This window comes from Schistocerca cancellata, chromosome 2 (assembly GCF_023864275.1).
Source record: "Schistocerca cancellata isolate TAMUIC-IGC-003103 chromosome 2, iqSchCanc2.1, whole genome shotgun sequence".
In the NCBI taxonomy this organism is placed as follows: domain Eukaryota; kingdom Metazoa; phylum Arthropoda; class Insecta; order Orthoptera; family Acrididae; genus Schistocerca; species Schistocerca cancellata.
The window spans coordinates 426,619,213-426,636,787 of record NC_064627.1 but is presented as its reverse complement, the minus strand read 5'-3'; the positions used below and the strand labels follow the sequence as shown (position 1 = coordinate 426,636,787).

At 47.6% G+C, this 17,575-nt stretch overlaps 1 protein-coding gene across 2 annotated transcripts in view; it reads right to left on the bottom strand.

Annotated features, from left to right (window-relative positions):
- Window positions 1-17,575, bottom strand: part of LOC126161892 (hormone-sensitive lipase) — a 119,841-nt gene that overhangs the window by 88,317 nt on the left and 13,949 nt on the right. For both annotated transcript variants that reach the window (XM_049918033.1, XM_049918034.1), the window contains exon 3: window positions 15,524-15,641. In XM_049918033.1, the coding sequence (XP_049773990.1) occupies window positions 15,524-15,641 (118 nt within the window). The remainder of the gene's footprint in view (window positions 1-15,523; window positions 15,642-17,575) is intronic.

The window sequence follows — 17,575 nt, the reverse complement described above, 5'->3', positions numbered from 1 at the left end:
CGATGGCGAAGAGAGCGACGCTCAAAACTGAGCCCTGTGGCACCCCATTCTCCTGGCGAAAGGTGTCGGACAGGACAGAACCCACACGTACCCTGAACTGTCGATCCATTAAAAAGGAACGAATAAAAAGAGGGAGGCGACCGCGAAGGCCCCATGTATGCATGGTGCGGAGAATGCCCGCCCTCCAACAGGTGTCGTAAGCCTTCTCCAAATCAAAGAACACAGCCGCGGTCGGGCGCTTCCGCAAGAAGTTATTCATAATGAAGGTCGACAAGGTAACCAGATGGTCAACAGCAGAGCGGTGCCTACGAAATCCACATTGTACATTGGTAAGTAGGCGTCGAGACTCGAGCAGCCAAACCAATCGAGAGTTAACCATTTGCTCCATCACTTTACAGACACAGCTGGTAAGCGAGATAGGTCGATAACTGGAAGGCAAGTGCTTGTCCTTCCCCGGCTTAGGAATCGGGACAACAATAGACTCGTGCCAGCATGCGGGGACATGTCCCTCAATCCAGATGCGATTGTATGTACGAAGAAGAAAACCTTTACCCGCAGGAGAAAGGTTCTTCAGCATCTGAATATGAATAGAATCTGGCCCTGGAGCGGAGGACCGTGACCGGGCAAGTGCGTTTTCGAGTTCCCGCATGGTGAATGGGGCATTATAACTTACACAATTCGAGGAGCGGAAGTTAGGTGGTGGCCTAGCCTCCTCTGCCTGTTTGCGGGGGAGGAAGGCAGGGTGGTAATGAGCGGAGCTCGAAACCTCTGCGAAAAAGCGGCCGAAGGCATTGGAGACAGCCTCAGGGGCCACAAGGACGTCATTCGCTACCTTCAAGCCAGAAACTGGTGAGTGGACCTTAGTGCCAGATAGCCGGCGCAGGCTACCCCAGACAACAGAAGAAGGAGTAAAACTGTTTAAGGTGCTTGTGAAAGCAGCCCAGCTGGCTTTCTTGCTTTCTTTGATAATACGACGACACTGAGCACGTAATCGTTTATAATTGATACAATTCGCCACTGTAGGGTGGCGTTTAAATGTGCGTAAAGCACGTCGACGAGCACGTAAAGCGTCTCTACATGCTGCGGTCCACCAGGGGACCGGTACGCGACGTGGAGAAGAAGGAGGGTGAGGGATGGAATATTCAGCAGCAGCAAGAATGACTTCCGTGAGGTGTGCGACCTGACGATCGCAGCTTGTGAAGGTTTGATCCTGAAAGGTCGCCCTGGAAGAGAAGAGCCCCCAGTCTGCCTTGGAGATGGTCCAATTAGAGAAGCACAGAGAGGGGGTATGCTGCAGGAGATGGATAACACACGGGAAGTGGTCGCTCGAATATGTATCAGAAAGTGCATACCACTCAAACCGGCGTGCAAGTTGGGGAGTACATATAGAGAGGTCTAAATGGGAATAGGTGTGAGATGTGTCCGAAAGAAAAGTAGGGGCGCCAATATTGAGGCAGACAAGATTGAGCTGGTTGAAAAGGTCTGCTAACAAGGAGCCCCTCGGGCAGGATGCTGGAGAGCCCCAAAGGGGATGGTGGGCATTGAAGTCTCCAGTTAACAAAAATGGTGCAGGTAGCTGAGCAATAAGTTGCATCATGTCTGCCCTGGTAACGGCAGATGACGATGGAGTGTAAACGGTACAAAAGGAAAACGTAAAAGTGGGGAGAGTAATGCGGATGGCAACTGCCTGCAGGCCGGTGTGCAACATGATGGGATCGTAGTAAATATCATCCCGGACCAGCAACATAACCCCTCCATGAGCTGGGATACCTACCACAGGGGGTAGGTCAAAACGCACAGAGGTGTAGTGTGCCAAGGCAATTTGATCGCATGGACGTAGCTTCGTTTCCTGGAGGGCTACGACGAGCGGACGGTGCAAGCGGAGCAGCAACTTCAAGTCCTCTCGGTTGGAGCGAATGCTGCGAATATTCCAGTGAATAAGTGCCATCGTAAGAAAAGGAAGATGATAGAAGGGGTCACCTCGAAGGCCGCTTAGGGCCTGGCTTCGAGCGAGCACTGCCGCCGCTATCAGTAGGCGGACAGTCATCGTCCATGGGGTCTATAGGGTCATCGGCCATCTCGGGAGGATGGCCGGGAGGGGGAGCTTCCTCCGCCGGTGAACGGTCAGATGTACGGCTACCAGCGGTGCGGCCAGGCGAAACGGATGACGGCCTGGGGCGGCAACCGCTGGGTGGCGCAGGAGAAGAAATGCGCCGTGGCGGAGAAGGAGAACTGTGCTTCCTATGCGCCTTTTTGGAAGGACGTTTGGTGGAAGTACCGGTCGAAGGCTGGGAGGTCGAGGTACGGAGGAAGTCTGCACGGGATGGTTCCTTCTTGAAGGCCCGTGCATCTGACTTCGGGGTCTTCGTCTTAGCAGAAGCTGAGGAAGGGGCTGGTGTCTGTGGGGTGATGGGAGGAAGAGGAGACGTCGACCGCGCAATCTTAGCACTGGCCGAACGGACGACCGTGGTGCTGAAGGTCAGATCGCATGTCTGGGTTGCTACCTCCCGGGTAGTCCGAGGAGAGGCGAGGACAGTACTGTATTTCCCCGCTGGGAGCAGTGTGGGCTTCCTACTAGCCAATAGCTTGCGAGCAGCCGAGGTGGACACTTTCTCTTTGACCCGAATTTCTTGGATACAGCGTTCTTCCTTATAGACAGGACAGTCGCGGGAGGATGCGGCATGGTCACCCTGACAGTTCACACAACGAGGAGACGGAGGTGGACAGTCACCCTCATGGGCATCCCTGCCACAAGTGACACATTTAGCCGCATTGGAACAAGACTGTCGAGTGTGATTGAAACGCTGACACTGGTAGCAGCGCGTAGGTGTCGGGACATAGGGGCGAACAGAAATAACCTCGTAGCCCGCCTTGATGCGCGATGGCAGCTTAACACTATCGAAGGTCAAGAAAAGTGTCCGGGTCGGTACAAGGTCATTGTTGACCTTTTTCATGACCCTATGGACAGCCGTCACGCCCTGCTCAGCGAGGAAAGATTGAAGCTCCTCGTCAGTCAATCCGTCGAGGGAGCTAGTATAGACTACACCACGAGACGAATTCAAAGTTCGGTGGGCCTCCACCCGGACAGGGAACGTGTACAGGAGGGTGGCCCGAAGCAGTTTTTGTGCCTGAAAGGCACTTTCAGTTTCTAGTAATAAGGTGCCGTTACGCAACCTGGTACAAGATTTGACAGATCCGGCTATGGCATCTACGCCCTTCTGAATAACGAAAGGGTTGAAAGAGGAAAAATCCTTTCCGTCCTCAGATCGAGAAACTACGAGGAACTGTGGGGCAGGCGGTAGTACTTTTGTCACTGTTTGCTGGTCACGTTTCCGTTTTTGGGTCGAAGTCGAAAGAGATGGAGTAGAATCCATTGCAGAGGAATCCCCCATGATTGCCAGCGTCTCCGATGGCGCGCTCCTTCCTTGTGGGGACCCTCTCAGAGGGCACTCCCGCCTTAGGTGAATGTTTACACCTCAGGTCACACCTCCCGAGACACAGACGGAGGGACCAATCGGCATGGTCAGAAGGTATCAGCTCAGGCAATCACCCCTCCCCGGGCCTGGCCTTTACCAGGGGGTACGCGCGTGCCTTACATGTCTACCCAGGGCGGGGACTTACGCGTTACCCCGTCACCGGCTACGCGTGCGAACGCGTGGGTCGGCCTTCAGGCACGCACAGGGAGGAAGGAAGAAGAGGAAAAAGAAGAGAGAGAGGGAGAAAGAGGACAGACTGTCTCAAACGCCGAGGCGGAGACCAGAGAAGGCAAGGAGAAGAAGGCAATGAGAAAGCAAGGAGAAGAAGGCAATGAGAAGGCAAGGAGAAAAAGGCAATGAGAAGGCAAGGAGAAAAAGGCAATGAGAAGGCAAGGAGAAGTCAAGGGAAAGAGTAAGGAAGACAGTGAGGTGGAGAAGAGCAAAGAAAGGAACCAACAAAAGGAAGGAAGAAACGAGAAGTGAAAAACCAAAAAGACCACGATTATAGGTCGTGGAACCGTCCGTCTCCGGACGCAGGCGCTAACTACCCCCGTGAGGGGGATGGACTCCTTTTAGTCGCCTCTTACGACAGGCAGGAATACCTCGGGCCTATTCTAATCCCCGGACCCGCAGGGGGGACCGTAGTTCAGCCAGGAGGTGGAAAAAACCGCCGCAGTTCCACTGTAGGATGACGTGATCATGAGACTGGTTCACGGAACACTAAATGAGGTAGTCTACGCCTCAGGGTCACCTGCTGCCACCAGATGAGTATCTGTGCGATCGACATCGATTGTGTCTGAGTGTCTGGTGAGATCTAAGTCCTCAGCGGATGCCAAAATCTCCATCCCATCCTCAGACACAAAGCTTGTAGGTAGTGGTGGTGTGGGTGTCGCCGCACTTTCCTTTGTCTTAGGAGTTTTCTTTTTGGATTTCTCTTGCTGCTCCTTGGGTTTCCCTGACTGGGAGGACTTCACTGGCTCAGTCGCCGGGAGTGAGGAAGAGCGTGAAGCCCTATGAGCAGCTGCTTTTGAGCTCTTCAGCCACTGGCAGGTGTCATCTGCCTCACTAGCAGAAACCTGGGAAGGGGGTGACCCAAGGAATCCCTTCCTAGTGAGAGAAGCTGAAAAAGACTTATGTTTCTCCAGCTTAGAAGTGGGGACGGACATCCTTGATGGTTAGGGGGTGTTGTTCCTGAAGTAGGTGGTGCAGGAGAAACAGGGAGGGAAATGTTCCCTACCATCAAGGGGGGGCGGGGGGGGGGGGGGGGGGGGACGGCAGGTGTAGTCTTCTGGCTCTGAGAGGTGACTGGGGTTGGCAGAGCTGATGGTGCCAGAACTGTTGTAGCAGCGGCGTAAGACAATGTCATACACACAGGAGGCATGCGTTCAAATTTTCTCTTGGCCTCAGTGTAGGTCAGTCAGTCCAGGGTCTTATACTCCATGATTTTCCTTTCCTTCTGGAGAGTCCTGCAGTCTGGTGAGCTAGGCAAGCGGTGCTCTCCGCAGTTGACACAGGTGGGAGGCGGTGCATATGGAGTATTTGGATGTGATGGGTGTCTGCAATCTCAACATGTGATGCTGGAAGTACAGCAGGAAGACATATGGCTGAACATCCAGTACTTAAAGCACCACATTGGGGGAGGGATATAGGACTTTACATCACAGTGGTAGACCTTCTTGGGTAATGTATCACCCTCCAAGGCCAAGATGAAGGCACCAGTGGCAACCTGATTATCCCTTGGACCCCAGTTGACATGCCGAACGAAATGGACACCTTGTCAGACTAAATTGGTGCATGCCTCATTGTGAGACAGCAGAAGAAGGTCCCTGTGAAATTTAATACCCTGGACCATTTTTAAGCTCTTATAGGGCGTGATGGTTACATAAACATGCCCCAGCTTGTCACAAGCTAGTAATGCCTGTGATTGGGCAGAGGATGCTGTTTTGATCAAGACTGACCAGGATCTCATTGTGGACAAGCCCTCCACCTCCCCAAACTTGTCCTCTAAATGCTCCACAAAAAACTGAGGCTTCATTGTCATGAAAGATTCCCCATCAGCTCTCAAACATACAGGGTACTGGCGTGAATAAGATCCACTGCCATTCTGAGCCTGACGTTCTTCCCATAGTGTGGCCAGGGAGGGGAATGATTTGGGGTCATACTTCTGTGCGTTAAATTGAGCTCGTGAATGCTTAGAGACTGCTCGGGTTCCACCACCAGCAAGAGATGATGGACTATGCTTCATCGCGTGTCACCCCCAGTGATAACACCCACTCCAACCAGGGGCCCTCCCCACAGGTGCCACCCAGCCCCAGCAAAGGCCACCTGGCAGGATGGCCATTGCCGGGAAACCCGATGCCCCAGGAGGATGGGCATCTAACCCTTGGCACATGTGGGGAGTTAACAGCGCAGGCATCAGCAGAGCGATCCCTGTGTTGTCAGGGGGCTACAACCAACAGGGTACATAGCAACCCTATCACAACGGACTGGCTACCATTCTGGATATCAGGTGCAAAGTAGTCCACGGCCATCACTGATGCAGAAAGCAACACTGCATAGTGAATGGTGGAAAACGCACCCAGGAAGGTGTCCTTGTCTAAAAGATGGAGAATGGGTTGGACTGCAATACGATGACAAGAAAGTGGGCTAAAGATCCCAATGCACGATGAACACAATGCACCATGTAAGGCACCCTTCCCCAATTGGTTCACTCGCCGGGAAAATATTGAAGAATGGAGTTCAAACCCTACAGGCCAAAATGCGTGAAACTCCTTTTAGTTTCCTCTTAAGATGGTCAGGAATACCTCACGCCTATTATTACCCCCAGACACACAGGGGGGTACAGAAATGCACGACACATAACTTTGTGGCTGAAAACTGGAAGCCGTGGGCTAGAGCCCATGACTGCACCTTGTGAATGGCTCCCTGTAGGTGCCGCTCAACAACACCAGTACTGGAGGAGCAGTACAAAACGCAGAAGTCACCTGCATAGAGAGAACATTAATAGCCACAAAAAATTGAGATACACTCAATACAGAGCCCTGCGGAATGTCATTTTCCTGAATATGGGGGTAACTATTGGAGGCACAGACCTGGACACGGAAAGGACGAAGCGGCAGGAAGTTTGGGATAAAAACTGGAAGCAGGCCCCGGAGACCCCACTCCTAAAATGTGGCAAGGATATGACGTCACCAGTTCATGTCATATGTTTTTTGTGAGTCAAAAGAAGGCAATCAGATGCTGGCATCTGTAAAAGGCTGTTTGGATGGCAGACTCAAAGGACACAAGATTATCAGTAGTAGAGCGACCCTGGCGGAAGCTGCCTTGACATGGAGCCAGTAGCTCATGTGACTTCAGGACCCATCCCAACCGCCAACACACCATATGTTCCCGCAGCGTACAAAAAAAGTTGGTGAGGCTGATGTGCCAGCTGTTATCCATGTCAAGTGGGTTTCGACCAGGTTTGAGCACCGGAATGATGGTGCTCTCCCACTATTGTGATGGAAAGACACCAAGACACCATCACACCAGATCCGGTTGAAGATGACGAGGAGATGTCCCTTGTAGTCAAACGAGAGATGTTTACTCATCTGTTCTTTTTTTTTTTTTTTTTTTTTTGGGCGCAAAACTGTTATGGTCATTAGCGCCCGGTCCGTGACTTAGGAAACAGTAAAAAACCGAAAATGGAAACCAGCAGCAATGGGAACGAAAGTCATAAAATTGGAGAAACTAAAAGCAGAAGGAAGGCTTAAAAATCCACTACAGAAAGGGGTTGGTTGTCCCCAAACAAAGCTTCAAATGACTGATGTCATTTCACTGGCACTAATAAACTCGAGAACGCGATCGGCTGAGCGCGTGTCATCTGCTAAAATCGACGATATATCAGGCGACAGCTGTAGATGGGAGCGTGACGGATTAAAATAGAGGCACTCGATTAAAAGGTGTCTTAACGTCCACAGCTGAGAGCAGTGGGGACAGAGTGGGGGAGGATCGCCACTTAAAAGATGTCGGAGTGGGGGAGGATCGCCGCTTAAAAGATGTCGATGGCTAAAAAGACAGTGCCCTATCCGGAGTCTAGTTAAAATTACCTCCTCCCGACGACGCGTTCGGGAGGAAGAGGTCCAAGCATAAGGAAGAGCTTTCACGTCCCACAATTTATTATGGGGAAGTGTTGACCAATGTGCGTGCCATAAAAGAACAACACGACGACATAAAACGCTTCGTAGATCGGCGACAGGAATCGATTGAGTAGCTGGCCGGAGAAGAGAGACTGCAGCCTTGGCCGCAATATCGGCCGCCTCATTTCCACAGATACCAACGTGTGCCGGGAGCCAGAGGAACGCCACCGAGACGCCCCCCAAGTGGAGCAAGTGCAGACAGTCCTGAATCCAGTGGACCAGAGGGTGCACAGGGTAAAGAGCTTGGAGACTGAGGAGAGAGCTGAGAGAATCTGAGCAGATAACGTACTGTATCCGCTGATGGCGGCGGATGTAGTGGACAGCCTGGAGAACAGCGTAAAGCTCCGCAGTATAGACCGAACACTGGTCGGGAAGCCGAAAGTGATTTGGGGTGTCGCCAACAATATAGGCACTCCCTACACCTAACGATGTTTTCAAGCCATCGGTGTAAATAAATGTGGCTTCCGTCATTTGTGCACGCAGAGCAGCAAATGCTCGACAATAAACAAGTGTAGGGGTACCATCCTTGGGAAATCAACAAAGGTCACGGAGCAGGCAGATCCGGTGATGGAGCCAAGGCGGTGCTGTACCCCAAGTTGTCAAGAAGGTTTTAGGAAAGCGGAAGGAAAGAGAATGGAGCAGTTGATGGAAGCGGACTCCCGGTGGTAGTAGGGAGGACGGGCGGCCTGCATACCCTACATCAAAGGAGGCGTCGAAAAAAATGTAATGGGCTGGATTAGCAGACATGGAAGACAGATGGCTAGCATAACGACTCAGAAGGACTGCTCGCCGATTGGACAGCGGAGGTTCAGCAGTCTCAGCATAAAGGCTTTCCACAGGGCTGGTGTAAAAATCTCCAGACACTAAACGTAATCCACGGTGGTGGATAGAGTCGAGACGCCAAAGAATAGACGGCCGAGCAGAGGAGTAGACTATGCTTCCATAGTCCAATTTCGAGCGCACTAAGGCGCGATAGAGGCGGAGAAGGACCACACGGTCCGCTCCCCAGGAGGTACCATTCAGGACACGAAGGGTGTTGAGGGATCGCAGACAGCGAGCCGAAAGATAGGAAACGTGGGAGGACCAGCACAGTTTTCTGTCAAACATAAGACCCAAGAATTTGGCGACGTCTGAAAACGGAAGGTTGACATGTCCTAGATGTAAGAAGGGTGGAAGAAACTCCTTACGTTGCCAAAAATTAACACAAACAGTCTTACTGGGAGAAAAACGGAAGTCGGTTTCGATGCTCCAAGAGTGGAGGCGATCGAGACATCCTTGTAGACGTCGTTCAAGAAGGCTGGTCCGTTGAGAGCTGTAGTAGAAAACAGTGTGCGGAGGATGCCTGTCCTCCAACAGGTATCGTATGCTCTCCCCAGATCAAAAAATATTGCTACTGTTTGGCGTTGCCGGAGAAAATTGTTCATGATATAAGTGGAGAGAGAGCAACAAGATGGTCAACTGCAGAACGATGCTTTCGGAATCCACATTGGGCAGGTGTTAAAAGACTGCGGGATTCCAGCCACCAAGCTAAACGGTAATTCACCATACGCTCCAAAACCTTACAGACACTACTCGTGAGAGAAATGGGGCGATAGCTAGAGGGGAGATGTTTGTCCTTTCCAGGTTTCTGAATAGGAACGACGATAGCTTCCCGCCATCATCTGGGAAAAGTACTGTCGGTCCAAATTCAATTATAAAGGTGAAGGAGGTAACGCAGACTATGGGTTGATAAATGCAGCAACATTTGGACGTGGATACCATCCGGTCCTGGGGCAGAGGAGTGAGAAGAAGAGAGTGCATTTTGGAGTTCCCGCATGGAGAAAACAGTATTGTAGCTTTCGAGATTTTGAGAGGTGAAAGAAAGAGGTCGCACTTCCGCTGCACGTTTCTTCGGGAGAAATGCTGGCGGGTAATTTGAAGAGCTCGAAATCTCAGCAAAGTGCTGACCCAATGAGTTAGAAATTGCGATGGGGTCCACTAATGTATCATGCGCGACAGTGAGCCCAGAGACCGGGGAGAAACTAGGCGCACCTGAGAACCGTCGAAGCCGACTCCAAACTTCCGAGAAGGGAGTGAAGGTGTTAAATGAGCTAATAAAGAATTTCCAGCTTGCCTTCTTGCTATCGCGGATGACACGACGGCATCGCGCACAGAACTGCTTATAGCGGACACAGTTGGCCAAAGTAGGATGGTGGCGGAAAACGCGAAGAGCACGTTGCCGCTCACGTATTGCGTCACGGCATGCCTCGTACCACCAAGGAACTCTCCATTGCAGAGGCTCAAGCATAGTGCTCACCAATATGCTCAGTAGATAATACGCCATTGATGTTAATGCCAGGGACACCTGTTGGGGTATGGTACCGAAAGAGACATCTGATATTCGTCCAGACATGGGAAGCTGACACATGGCACCCAATGGTCAACACGTACCTCTCCAAACACAGCTGTTTCCCTAGTTTTATAAGCTGGCAAATGCGGGCACAGGGCCACTTAAAGGGTATTAGGTGCTCTAGGGAAGGGTGCCACTTATGTCGCTGTGGAGCTCACCGACACTCTAATTGCCTCAGTGACTTCTGGCAACCACCAAGGGATTGTCTTTCTCTGGGGGCACCCTAAAGAAAGGGGGATCGCGTTTTCTGCTGCAGAAACGATCCTTGTAGTGACCTGCTCAACAACAACATCCATGGCACCATGTGGGGGAGATTCAGTGGTGACAGCAGAGGTGAAGGTGTCCGTGGGCATGATGCCGGGGGAGAGACAGAAAGATGGGGAAGTGTTCACTAGCAAACAGGTTATCATGTGCTCTCCAGCGGATAGATGGGAGAAGGCCAGAACTGCATACCGAGAGATCAATGGCCGAATATGTGCCACGTGCCACACTGAAAATTGTGGGGCACCTGTATTTAAGAGGCAGAGGTCGAGTTGTGACAGTAAATTTTCGACCTCCCTACCTCAGCCAGTAAGCGTGGCGCCACCTCGCAAGGGATTATGCGCATTAAAATCTCCCAAAAGTAGGAAAGGTTTAGGGAGCTCATCAGTCAGTGTAGTCAATACATTCAGGGGTACTGCACCATTAAGAGGAAGATTTACATTGCAGACAGTTATTCCCTGCATCATCCTTATCCTGACAGCCACAGCTTGAAGATGGGTTTGAAATGGCAAAGGTTCACTACGTACCGAGTTCAGGACATACACGCAAACTCCACCTGAAACTATTATATTCACTACGGTTCTTGTAATATCCCCTATGGCTGCAAAGGGCAGGGGTCTGCATTGCTGGGAACCAGGTTTCCTGGAGGGCAATGCAGAAAGCAGGTGTAAAGCTTAACAGTTGCCGTAGCTCAGCTAGGTGGTGGAAAAAACCACCGCAATTCCACTGGAGGATTACGTAATTGTGAGACTGGGTAGGCATGAAACACTCAAGGAGGCAGTCTATGCCTCAGGGTCACCTGCTGCCACCAAATGAGTACCAGTGCGATTGACATCCATTGTGTCTGAGGGCCCAGCGAGATCTAGGTCCTCAGCGGACACCACAATCTCCACCTCATCCTCAGGCACAGAGCTTGTAGGTAGTGGTGGTGTGGGTACCACCGCAGTGCCTTTGTTCTTGGGGGGTCTTTTGAAGTTTCTCTCACTGCTCCTTATGTTTGTCTGGATGGAAGGACTTCCCAATTAGGTCTCAGGGACTGAGGAGGACCATGAAGCCCTACGACCAGCCACCAGTGGTTGATTCAGACACAAGCGGGTGTCAGCTTTGCCACTGGTAGGAACCTAGGAAGGGGTGACCCAAGGGAACCCTTCCTGGCAAGAGGAGACAAAGAAGACTTACGCTTCTCCGGCTGAGAAGTGAGGATTGGTGTCCCCGATGGTTGGGGGGGGGGGGGGGTTCTGCTCCTGAAGTAGGTTGTGCAAGAGCAACAGAGAGGGAAGTGCCCCTCACCAGTAAGGGTGGGCAGGTGGAGTCTGACAGCTCTGAGAGCCAACTGTACGCAGCAGAACAGAAGATGATAGAACCACTGTCATAGCAGCAGTATAGGTTGACATTCTATGCACAGGATGTAGAATCTCATATTTTCTCATAGCCTCAATGTAGGTCAGTCAGTCCAGGGTCTTGTATTCCATTATTTTTCTTTCTTTCTGGAGAATCCTGCATTCTGGCGAGAAGGTGCAAGGTCTCTGCAGTTGACACAGATGGGAGACGAGGCACAGGGAGTATTGGGATGTGATGGGCGTCCACAATCCCAACAGGTGACACTGGACGTACAGCAAGAAGACATGGCCGAACTTCCAGCACTTAAAGCACCACATTAGAGGAGGGATATATGGCTTTACGTCACAGTGACAGATCATCACCTTGACCTTCTCGGGTAATGTGTCACACTCGAAGGCCAAGATGAAGGCAGCAGTAGCAACCTGATACTCATTCGGACCCCAGTGGATGTGCCAGATAAAATGGACACCTTGTTGCTCTGAATTGGTGCAGAGCTCATCATCAGACTGCAAAAGAAGGTCCTTGTGAAATATGATACCCTGGACTGTATTTAAGCTCTTATGGGGGATGCTGGCAACAGAAACATCCCCCACCTTGTCACAGGTGATTAGTGCCCCTGACTGGGCAGAGGATGCTTTTTTGTTAAGACCGACCCTGGCCACATTTTGGACAAGCCCTCCACCTCCCCAAATTTGTCATCTAAATGCTCCACAAAAAACTGAGGTTTCATTGACAAGAAAGATTCCCCATCAACTCCTGTACATACAAGGTACTGCGGGGTGAATAAGTTTTGCTGCCATCCTTAGCCTGCCATTCCTCCCATGGTCTGGCCAGGGGGTGACATACTATGCTTCATGGCATGCCATTCACCCCGATGCCACCCACTCAGACTAGGGGCCCTCCACACGGGCACCACCCAGCTGCAGCAAAGGTCACCTGGCAGGATGTCCATTGCCAGGAGTCCCGATGCCGCAGGGTGACTGGCATCTACTCCTTGGCATATGTGGGGAGTTGATGGTGCAGACATCAGCAAGAGTGATCCCTGTGTGGTCAGAGGGCTACAACCAACAGGGTACAAGGCAGCCCCACTACAACGGACTGGCTACTGTGCTGGATATCAGGCGCAAACAAGCTAAGTAGTCCATTAGCAATGACAGTGCAGAAAGCGATACTGCACAGAGGATGTAGAAAGAAGCACCCAGGACGGTGACCTCGTCCAACAGCTAGAGAACGAGCTGAAGCGCAGATCCACTTCGACGAAGGATGCGAGAGGTCTCAGTGCACGATGGACACTATGCACCATGTAAGGCACCCTTCCCCAATTGGCTCATTCTTCGGGAAAATTTTGAAAAATGGAGAGATTAAACCCTACAGGGGACCATCACATAAAGGCCGAAACATGTGAGAGTCCTTTTAGTTGCCTCTAACAACAGGCAAGAGTACCTCAGGCCTATTCTAACTAGAGATGGGCAAACTCGTTAATCCTTGGGCACTAGTTCACTGGGGATCACTCTTTTTTGGAAATCAGTCATTTTTACATGTTCACTGTTCATTTGTGCGTGGTATATGGTTCTTATTAAAAATTGAAAATTAGTAGCTTATGCGACTGAAGATGGAAGGTGCGGAGTGGGGACACTTGCCTCCCCCCTGGAGTACAGAATTTTTATTCATTACAGAATTCTCACACACTTGACGTAACTTTCATGATTCTGCAAAACCTTTTGTTTAGCCAACTGTAGCATTATATGGCTGACCACAGTGAAATAATATAAGGTGACGCATGAAGAACTGGTCCTTAATACAGACTGCTCACCAATTACCCACAACTTGTTGACCTCTACGAGCACAATAGATAAACATGTGATAATTAAGCAGTAAGGAAATAACAAAAAAGCCAATGCAAACACCAACTTTGAGACAATAGATGACGATTGGTGGGCGACAATGAACAGTCTAGTACTCAGGGCCAATTTTTCGAGCGCCACCCTGTACCACTGAAATAATATTGTAGGAGTTATCATGGAGCACGGGCTTCATTCAGTTGTAATTCGGTCTACCTTCCATAACAATGAACATGCTGTTTTACCTCAGATCAAAAAAGACAGAAAATGGACACTCGTGTGTGCCGTGCCGACTTCCTTTGCATGTGTAATAACAAAAAACCTGCCTTTTTATAAGTATGTCTTCTGCTGTTTATCGAAGTAGTGAAGTAAGCTGACATGCCCTTTTGTTACCTGAAAAGATGTACATATTACATACCACATAATTTTTATGCAATTTATGTAATTATAAAACATTTTTAATTACCGGTCGTGGACGCTGAATAGAATATGAAAAGAACCGGAAGTCCTGAGTTCAAAAAAGGTTTGCAACAGATGCATCAAACGAAACTAACAACTCGATACTGAACTAACTAGGAGCAGTCGGCAGTGGAAGTGTGAGTGGCCACGCGAAGAAGGACGAGTCCGGCCAAGGGAGACTGAGACCAAGACCGAGACCAAGACCGAGACAGCCGGGAATAGGACCGAGGTTGGAAAGAGACCGGCCGATGTGCCATTGTGGAAACGAGACCGACCATTTCCCATTCCCGGGAACTATAAGTAGAAAGCCACAACCGAAGTGGACTATGAAAGACTGTTCCTTAGAATTTGTTCCTCGCTCCTTCCATTCATCTTGGTGAAATGTTCCTTCGGACCTGTTAGTTCGTGAACAACCCATCTCTAATTCTAATCTCCGGACCTGCATGGGGGTCACAATGTCAGTATTGGCTCTTGAGCAAAAAAGTTTGATGACCACTGCCTTAGACCCTTTTGATCTCCAGGAAAAAATGCTACTACATTAAACATGCCTTCACTCCAAACCAGATTATATAATGCATTACAGATGAATTTATTCTGCAAAAAGGAGGGAAAATAATATCAAAATTATATTGTTACATCCTGGATAGAATATAAATAATGTAAGACATGATGTTATCACTTTCCATAGAGATGAGGCACTTAGTAGTGTACATACAAAATCATATGAAGAAGAGTAAAATCATTGCTGAACTTCCAGGCAATGTCATCCTCTAGAGTTAAGGAAAAATGAAATATCATGTAGACTTGATAACAAGGCTTCCTCATGGACACTTACATTCACATTCCATTATATTACATTTCATTTATTCGTGACAAGTAATAAAAGTTTCACATTTTATTGTGATATACAACATGCAATATTAAGTTTCAAATGGACAGTGGCTCACAGCATACAATACAGAGCCAAAGCTGGTATTCTGAGAAATAATGTTGAACAGAAGGAGTGGAAAATTAGAGTTTAACATGACTAGGTCATCAGAGATAGCACACTTTCCTAGATTTCTACTGCCATACAAAGTGTAATATCTGCTTAGAAAGTTGTTTTACAGTATTCACTGTCCGAAAGCAAATCAGAGGTACTAAACAGTAATTTACTAGTATACAAATTCAAGAAAATGAAACCTCTTTCATTAAACAGAAAAACAAAGTCCCATTCTAGAAAAGAAATTGCTGCATGTGTTTAATTATCCTCATGGGTTCAATGCCACTGTTCCACAGTGGACATGAATTGGTTTTATCAGACTACTCAAAAGCAAACAAGCAGATAAGAAATGTGGCAGAAAGCCAAGAGGTGAGAGTAACACCAGACTTTGGTCAGCACAAAATACATTGACCATGACTAAGAAGACTTAACAAAAGCACTACATACATTGGTAATATAGCTCATTAACCAAATTTCACAAAGTTGCTATGCCTCTGAATAACTTGCCCCAAACTCAATATTCTCCATTACAGAATTCTGGAGAATATGTACACTTAGTTTCCAAAACTTCATTTGTATTTTGCAAGTTTACTCACCTGTCCACAATGAACTAGCAGCCTTAAACCATGACCCATCATTCCCATAATAAATTTCACTGAAGGATGCCATGCAAATTGAGATGAACTTCAGACAGGAACGCATGGACTCACAGAACTGCAATGCAATACAGGTCTTTTAACATTTATCAACAGCTAAATAATCATGAAGCATTTGTTAGTTATCAGTACTTTTATTAGGATTATCATACACTGAATACTCTAAGAAAGGTCACTTTGGAGAAGAGTATTTCTTCAGTTATGAACTCTTAGTGAGGATCAGGATGTCTGGTATTACCTCAGACACACACAATCTGCAAACACCAAAGACAAAAATCATGAACTAGACAAAGCAAAATAGCTGCATCTATATTTATCGTGACAATAATCACATTAATAACATGTAATCCTCTTTGTACCCCTCTCTTTATCAGTTCTTTACAACTTACACACTCACAGAAGCTTTCTAAAATTTCTGTGTCTCTTTCTTTCTCTTTTTCTCAATTCTGTTGTAGCCAAACTTCCTAGTCATCGGACTAGACACTTATCAGTTCTGTGAAGATACATACTTTACCTCTTTCCTCATTCTTGTAGGTTTAATTTAAACAATCAATGAAATTATGACATTAGCCTGTAGATGATGTAGACTTCCTCACAGTATTGTGTATGGGACAGTACTCATGTTGAGCTGAAATAACATATTTTGATTAAATGAAGCTGACAACAATAAAGCAGTGTCAACTTGGCAAAACCAAAAATTTCCACAATGCATAAACTAAGATCTCTTCCAAAGCAATGTTCATTCTAAGATTACTGACATGTGCAATTTGTATTGAACATCTTTCATGTTAACACTACCAAGCAATAATTTTGCACACATTCAGAAGAAAAGATGGAAGCCCAGCATACAATGACTGTTAAATTTTACTTATTCATTTTAGAAGAGGAAAAAACAGATATACAAATTCTGAAAAAGACCACAGAGTGCATAATGAAATTACAAATACAAATCTGTAAACAGCAAACAACTTGATTAAACCTTTGAGTTATCAGCGTAGTCAGGACATCATGTTGCAACAATCCGATCTCTTTAGGCAAATACTTTGCCTGAAGAGGACAAGTAGGAAACTTGTTGAAATATTGCAACAGCATGATTCCATGATTCAGACAATAACTCGAAAAGATTTCATAAATGAAATTTCCCAAGAAAGCCTGCATTCCCGTACAATAAACTAAAGACAAGTAGGACATCAAACAGGCCAACTCTGAGCAGGAGTGGCACCACAGGGCATTTTAATTTTTACTGTCTATACTTTTACAAATAAATTCATAAAACTTTGTCAGCATGACCAGGAAGGATTCACACTGTTAGGAGTGTAAACATAATGAAATATTTTTTTACTTGTGAAATTCCAATATTTTTTCACTTACTACTGGCTGCATTTGTTGCTGTACGTACACTTAACGTCAAGAGTAAGAGATTCTTTGATGAATTTTCCACAGCATACAAACCATACTTACAGGTGTAAGAAACTCTAGAATTTTTGAAATCTTTTAAAAACTGTAATAAAAATTGAGATAATTAATTGTAAAATTTGAGTTTTTCTAAACAAAGTTTAAAATGTAACAGCTGATTCATTTCTTCATAAATTAAATAAATTCTAGAGTTTCATGCACCTGTAAGTATGGTTTGTATGCTGTGCAAACTTCATCAAAGAATCTTTCTTACTTATGAAGAAAAGTGAAACTATAGCAACAAATGCAGCCAATAGTAAGTGAAAAAATGATGAAATTTCACATGTGAAAAAATTATTTTATTACATTTTTGAATTTCCATTGCTATGAGTGTGAATCCTGAATCCTTCCTCGTCAGGCTGACAAATTTTTGTGAATTTGTTTATAACAGTAAAGACAGTGGCAATTAAAATGTCCTGTGGTGCCTCTCCTGCTCCAAGTCGATCTGTTTGATGTCCTACCCCCCCTTAAGGGGGGATGTAATGGATTTTGGTCCAAAAAATCGACTTTCCAAAAATATTATTTTGTGTTAACAGA